This window comes from Cornus florida, unplaced genomic scaffold, assembly GCF_030987335.1.
Source record: "Cornus florida cultivar Cherokee Brave unplaced genomic scaffold, ASM3098733v1 CherokeeBrave_3.0.0_Hap2_Chr08, whole genome shotgun sequence".
Taxonomy (NCBI): domain Eukaryota; kingdom Viridiplantae; phylum Streptophyta; class Magnoliopsida; order Cornales; family Cornaceae; genus Cornus; species Cornus florida.
The window spans coordinates 27,341,907-27,349,456 of NW_026775578.1; the positions used below are offsets into that span (position 1 = coordinate 27,341,907).

The 7,550-nt window shown below is 37.7% G+C and overlaps 1 protein-coding gene across 1 annotated transcript; it reads right to left on the minus strand.

Annotated features, from left to right (window-relative positions):
• Positions 1–818: 818 nt before the first annotated feature.
• On the minus strand, positions 819–5,306 carry LOC132270964 (heat shock cognate 70 kDa protein-like). Its single transcript, XM_059772177.1, has 2 exons — positions 5,082–5,306; positions 819–3,237 (listed from the first exon to the last, which is right to left on the minus strand). Exons 1-2 carry the CDS (start codon positions 5,284–5,286, stop codon positions 1,607–1,609), a joined length of 1,836 nt encoding a protein of 611 aa, XP_059628160.1. The 5' UTR covers positions 5,287–5,306; the 3' UTR covers positions 819–1,606.
• Between the last annotated feature and the right edge of the window lie 2,244 nt (positions 5,307–7,550).

Below are 7,550 nucleotides of genomic sequence, written 5' to 3' on the forward strand. Positions count from 1 at the left end.
AATATTTTATTTTTCTTCTCCTTTCTTTCTGATTATTTGATGCTAACCACACAGATCTGGGGAATCCTAGTTTCTTAAAAATGTTCCTTTTCACACTAAACAAACACACAAAAATTTAAAATTTTCTTTCAAGCTACTTCTGTCCAACCAAACGTAACCTTAGGTCCAATGAATTAGTTCTTTTACAAGAAGGAAATAAACGAATTAAGCTTTATCATATTCAGATCTCAAGTTTTAAATCATGGTAAAGGCGGTAGTAAAAAAAAAAAAAAATCACACTCATTTGCAGGTTATAGTGGCATGAAGAATCACTCGCCTTTTACATTGAGAGATAGAGCTACATTACAGCCCTTAATTAAAAAAAATATAAAAATTAAACTCATAAATTGTATACGTCTAATAACTATTTATAAATATAGTATTACTAGGGATCTCGACATGGGGAGTTTGGGACGGGATCCTATAGATAAAAATATTTTTCTAAACTCGTCTAGTTCTGCATTGAAGTAGGGACAGTTCGGTATTTTTCTAAACCCGTCTCGTCAAGCATCGAAGTAGAGACAGTTTGGGGCGTCCAGTGTAAATATTTTTTAATTTGCTTGGGAGGTTGCAACAACTGATGATTGATTTCTAAGTGGGACTCAATTTTATGACCAGAAAATTACAAGAAAAAAATAGGAGGACATGTTCCTTTGAATGTCAATGCCAAGGGTTTCAAATTCTTCATGTATATTTGAATAATGGTCTCTGTACAAACTAATTCAAAGCATAAAAAGGTAAAGAAATACTAAAAAAATCAATCAGAAGCTAGTGTAATAGCTTTACACTGCACAATCAGATTTCTGTCAAATTCAATATATATGCAGTGGGATGCTAGTACCTACTAAACTAGATTTAATTCATTATTGCCAAATCTTGACGAATTAGCCCGACACAGCTGTTTATAAAAGGGATTAATTCAGCTTTTGAAGTACAATGCGTGCAAGAGTGGATGGCCTTGTGATACACTAGCAAAATTCGATCACCTAAATAGAAGTCAACCCACAATGACAAGAAACCAACACTTTATGGCCTTGTCATTTTTCGAAATTCGAAATATGTAGGGCCTTGGATGGCCCCAACACCCTTAACACGACATCCAAATTTTCAAACCAAGCCATGATTCACTAAACATAATCAGAGTTATAAATGGTTTTTTCATGCTTTGGACAATTCTTCATAGCTTAAGTTGTGTATTTATTTACCACCCGGCACAAGCTCGTGCCTAAAATGAAGAGAACACAAGTTTTGGAGCTTCTTCTCCTAACACTAATACTCCTTGCAGCTTCTCAATGCCACCAATGCACTGTCACTAGAGTTCAAGTCACAGAATCAGGCAAGCCACTACATCCTCCTACCAACATAATGCACGCTAAATTTTGATAGTTTAATAAATACTTAATTTCTCTTATCATTTCCACATATATAGTTGATTTAAAGCTTGTGCCGGTTCAACCAAGAACGCGTTCACCCACTAGATAATGTTGACTATAGTGGTGAGTTCCACAAGCATTACCTCTGCAGGTTAGGTTAGTCTTTCATCTATTTCATTTCCTCTTCATTTGGCTCATACTGTCATTTTTTCTTCTTTTCTTTTATGAAAAGAACAAATATTGTTGGGGCCTGCGCCACTTCCACCGGCTGAGGGTCCATCTTCAGCCATGGAAATTGTGAGGTTGCAGATGCTCTCAAGTTCCTTCCTGTCCATCCACTGTATGGCCTCATCAATAGAATCCTCGATCTTCACCACGTCTGCCTGTGAGAGATTACCAGCTTTCCTCATCTTATACGCGCAATTCTCCAAACTATTCTTGACCTCAGCCCTTTTCTTGTAGTCCTCATCTTCAGACTTGTACTTCTCAGCTTCCTGAAGCATCTTCTGAATCTCTTTCTTGGACAACCTGTTCTCTTCATTAGTGATAGTGATCTTGTTCTTTTGACCAGTGCTCTTGTCCTCAGCCGAGACATTCAAGATACCATTGGCATCAATGTCAAAGCAGACGTTGATAACTGGAACTTTTCTAGGGGCAGGAGGAATGCCAGAGAGCACAAATTTGCCCAACAAGTTGTTGTCGCTTGTTCTTGTTCTCTCACCCTCGTACACTTCAAACAATATACTAGAGTGGTTATCCGCGGAGGTAGTGAACACCTTCTCCTTCTTGGTAGGAATTGTAGTGTTTCTTGGAACCACAAGAGCCATGACACCTCCAACAATTTGCATGCCAAGGGATAGGGGGGTTACATCCAACAGCGACAGCTCCTGGTACTCACCACTCAAGATTGCAGCTTGCACAGCGGCACCATAAGCAACGGCCTCATCTGGGTGCATGCTCTTACACAGCTCCTTCCCGTTGAAGAAGTCCTGCAATAGATGCTGAACCTTTGGAATTCTAGTAGAGCCACCGACAAGGACTACGTCGTGGACACTGCTCTTGTCCATCTTGGCATCCCTCAAACACTTTTCAACACTCTCCACACAGTCCCTAAAGAAATCCATGTTTAGGTCCTCAAATTTGGCACGAGTAATGCTTGGGTAGAAATCAGTTCCCTCATACAATGAATCAATCTCAATGGTTGTCCAGATAGCTGATGAAAGAGTCCTCTTTGCCCTCTCACAAGCAGCTCTCAACCTCGTAATAGCTCTAGGGCATCCACTGATGTCTTTGTTGTGTTTTCTCTTGAATTCCTGAACAAAATGGTTCACCATGCGGTTATCAAAGTCTGCTCCTCCAAGGTGAGTGTCACCAGAAGTCGCCTTCACTTCAATGACACCAGTCGCCTTAATGGTGACAAGAGAAACATCAAAAGTGCCACCGCCAAGGTCAAAGATAAGCACATTCTTCTCGCCCACACTTGCAGCTCTCCTGTCAAAACCGTAAGCAATTGCAGCAGCAGTGGGCTCATTGATGATACGAATGACATTGAGGCCAGCAATGACTCCAGCATCCTTAGTAGCCTGACGCTGAGAGTCATTGAAATAATCAGGGACAGTGACAACTGCATTCTTAACCATATCACGCATCTTAGTGAGAACCATGGATGAGATCTCTTCAGCAACGAACTGTTTCTCCTTGCCCTTGTAGTTTACCACAATCATTGGCTTATCACTGGGACCAGCAATGACCTTGAATGGCCAGTGCTCCATATCACCCTGAACTGATGCATCACTGAACTTCCTACCAATCAATCGTTTAGCATCTAGAATTCAGAAAAACACAGACTTTAGGAACCAAAAACATACTAAAGCAGTAAAAAGTCCAAATATTATCTCTCTCCCATCATAAATATTCATGTGTCATCTATGATCTATAAAATATATCACATTAGTTTTTTACATAATTATATCAATTTTTTCTTTCCGTGCTGAAATGACTACTGCAAGAATGAATAACAAACAAAGCAGGAAAAAAATTAATTTTGATGGTATGATCTCGAATTGTGTGATATTTGCCGCTTTCCAGACTACGTTAAGCTATTCACCAAATACTTCCGTAGACTTCCCCAAAATGCGATCGAACATTGGTTACCCCAATTCTTTCACAAACTTCCAAATCCATGGGATGAACTTGCAGCTAAAGGCTATCCCGATTTCCTTGTTCGCATCCAAAAACCTGATAACATCGGTTTCCGAACAAATTTTGTATATCGTCTCATCAATGAAAAATGTCTTGAGACCAAGGCCAAAAAACAGGTTAAAAACCAGATCAATGGCACTGCTGAAGGCCAACGCTGTTGCGACAAGATTCTCCAAGAGACCTGGAAAATCGGTTGCGCACCTTATAAAGCTACCCCTTCTCGACCTGCCCAATGAAAAACCTTTCGCTGGAAAAAATGGAAAGGGCGACGCCCGAAAGCCTCTAAGAAGTATGTTACCCAAGCTACTTCTTCCAAGCCCCCCTCACAGGGAAAAAAGAAAAAGGAACCAAAAAATCCTCCAAGGCTTCAAAATCCGTTGAAACCAAAAAAGATTGTAAATGTTATATTTGCAATGAAGCTGGTCAGTATGCCACTAATTGCCCCCAAAAAGGCAAAAAGGCTTCCAAAATGGTTAAACGTTTACAGACCGATAACCTCTGTGTTGTCTATGGTAGCGATATCACCGATCCCTCTACTATTCTGTATGAACTCTCAAGCAGTGTTTATACCAGTAGCTCTTCCAGTACCACTACAAGTGATACAGAAGTCGAATCAGATATTGACACTATCTGTATGATGAACCACACTCCTGCTAACACCGATGAAACTACTAACATCAAGCTTAGTGACATCATTGGAGAAGAAGTTCAGTTCACAAACGAACAATTGATTCAGTTCGATAAACTTCAACGAATCAAAAAAGAAGAAGTTTATAAAACTTCACGTTTTGCCATCTTTTCCAAACGAATTTTGGAACAATTCAGTGGAAATACAACCATTGACTATACAGCAAATGGTCAATGTGGTTTTAATATCCTCAGCAAGGATAAGGTTGAGCGCTGGAAACAACAAAATCCTATCGCTCGTTATATTCATATTGGATTAGTGCAAATCAAAATCACTTCGCTGTTCCGACGTGGAACTGATCAGCCACTAATTGCACTCCTCATGGATAATCGTTTCCATCAACCCGTTGATGCACTTATCGGCGGTGTTCAATCTAATTTGGTTAACAACCTCATCTGGTTTAAAATCAAACCAAATTTTTTCATTTCACTGTCGGACCCAAACATCGAAAAGGTCCTCCAAGTTAAACTCCAGTTGTCCAAACTACAAATGGATTATGATTCCCCTAGCCTCGGAATACAGTGGAATTATAACCACAAATTAACTCTTCTTTTTGAAGGAGTTTAGTTATGGGAGCTTTACGAGCACGGATCATGGGATAAGATGGGGTATCATCAATCCAAATCCGAAATCCGAAATTAATTATTTACTATAAATGAAAACAAATTTTTAGTGTTCATATCTATGAATTAAAATATATTAAAGACTAAACCTCTACTACATAATCTACTTTTAAACCGTACTTAATAATATAACACAAAATATATTTGTATTTGTACCGAAGATGGTGTTGATAGGGTTGCCGAGGACTTGATACTTGGCGGCATCGCCGATGAGGCGCTCGGTGTCGTTGAAGGCGACATAGGACGGTATTATGGTGTTACCCTGATCATTGACAATTATCTCGACGCGTTCACGGAATGGGCAAAACACTCCGACGCACGAGTACGTGGTCCCCAAATCGATTCCGATTGCCCGACCCATCCCTTTTCCAGCCAGCAGAATCTAGCAAAAACTAGAGAGAGAGTGTAGCTGATTAGGGTCTAGATTGTTGAGGAAGAATTGAAGTGCCAGTTTCAATCTTATATGGATTCTTTTGATAACTGATAAGGATTATTGTAGCTAGAAGCAAAGCATGGCATCGTATTCTATCTGTCACTAACACCATGAGGTTCTTGTTAGAATATGTGTGCCCTAGCATAGCAAATTCTAATTTTGGATTGTAAAAGTCATGGTTTCTTGTCTGGATATTATTATTAAAGCATTATACAATTGGTGAATGGAATGTATTATTTTTCGATTCTTTATGGAATTGATGGTGTCCGCTTGATTACAAAATATATTTATATATGTATGTAATGGCAATTAATACTATGATATAAATTAGTAATCATAAATGGTTTAAAGTCGGTAATTATGGATGGACATTTAATTAGTTAAGACTTAAACCGAGTCCACGATAGATTGAGATATATTGCGAGAGCTGTCGTATGCAATTGCTCTCTATCACAGTCATGGCTTTTGACTCTCAAGCATGAGAGAAGTATAGACTCTTTTATTAATTAATAATTACTTTGATTTGCTCGGCGGATACCTCGGGATCCTTAGATCGACACTTTGGGTAGTTATGTAATTAATAATTAGAGGTCTATATTCTCAATATTTGCATCAGTGCTATTTGTATTTATTTTGTTTTGATTATGGTTGATCACAAATTAAATTCGAAGGCCTTCGTATGTTTTAGACAAATGTTTTATATATATATTTATTTAATAAATTATTATTATTTTTTTGTCAAATAAATATTTTATTGTGATCGAGCCGGAAATAATCAAAGGTAACAAAATAATTATATTAATTATGTTGTCGGATTGATGGCTTTAATTATCCGATAAATAATTAAGCATAGAGGGGTCAAAGTGCAACATTGACTTAGAGGTTATTTACTATTTAATTGGAGTGCAATTAATTTCTTTTAGTGGAGTAGAAATTAATTTATGAATTAATTGAATTGGGTCCATGGTTTAATGGACCGGACCAATTATTAATTTATAAGAGCCAAGAAAATAGTAAGCCCAAAAGGATTCTCACCAATAGCCCAAGTTGATATTGGAGTCATGTTAGGATTGAGAAAGTTGAATTAGAGATGGAGAATGATTTATTGTTTCCTTATTCTTATTTTATTTTGCCTATATATACATGAGTTCATGTATATTTTAGGTGTGACTTGGAGAACAAGAAAAAGGAATACACTTTCTCTCTCTAGATTTTAGGGTTTTGTTTCTCTTCTAAAGGAGGCTACCACCAGCCTAGATTCCAAGGTCATTCATCAAGGCATATTGGTGATTCCTAAAGGGAAGATAATAATCAAAAAGAAGGAGAAAGGATCTTGCTAAAGGGATCTACAATAAGTGAGAACATTCACTTTAGAGGAAAGTTCAAAAGGTTTACTCAGACCTTTGATGTGAGTATTCAATTTGTTTATTGAATTATGCATCATCTTTTATTTATCTTTGCATAAAACTTGTCTCCATGTAATGAATCAAGATCTATGATTGCAAATCCCTCAAAAAGTTTTAAAAATTTGCACGTTTCCCAACAATGGTATCAGAGCACATGGTTTGATTCATTACTAGAGAACATGTGTTTATAAAAATCATATTCATGGATCCAAATTATATATACATATATAAAATTATTGATATATGTTGATGTATGATTTATTATGTTGATATATATTAATACATGTTGATGTATGTATAATTGTGAATGGATGATGATGTGTGTTTGGGCCATGGATGAAGCTTATAGGTATATAGAATGTAATTTTATTTTTGGATGAATGTAATTAAGGCTTTGTTTTAGCCATTTGAAAATTCAATGATGTAATTTAATTTTTTCCATTGTATTTCAAATTGTAAGTATTAATTAAAGCCATGTAATATTCATCGAATGATGCTATGAAGCTTCAAGAGGGTCCGAAAGGGTTAAATTATGCTTCAGTAATTTTCTGGAATTTTTCCGAATTTTTCGGGAATTTTTTGAGGCTTAATTTAATTTTCTGGGATTTTTCCGGATTTTTTGGAATTTTTTCGGCGTTTTTCCGGTGGCCGGAGCTTCGCCGGCGGCGAGAAGAGGCGTCGGAGGTGGCCCGGATCAGGTGTGGCAGTGGCTTGGTGAGCCTGGCGCGTGTTCCACACGCGCCAGGAGTGGGCTGGTCAATGACAAGCTGGCGCGTGGATCTCACG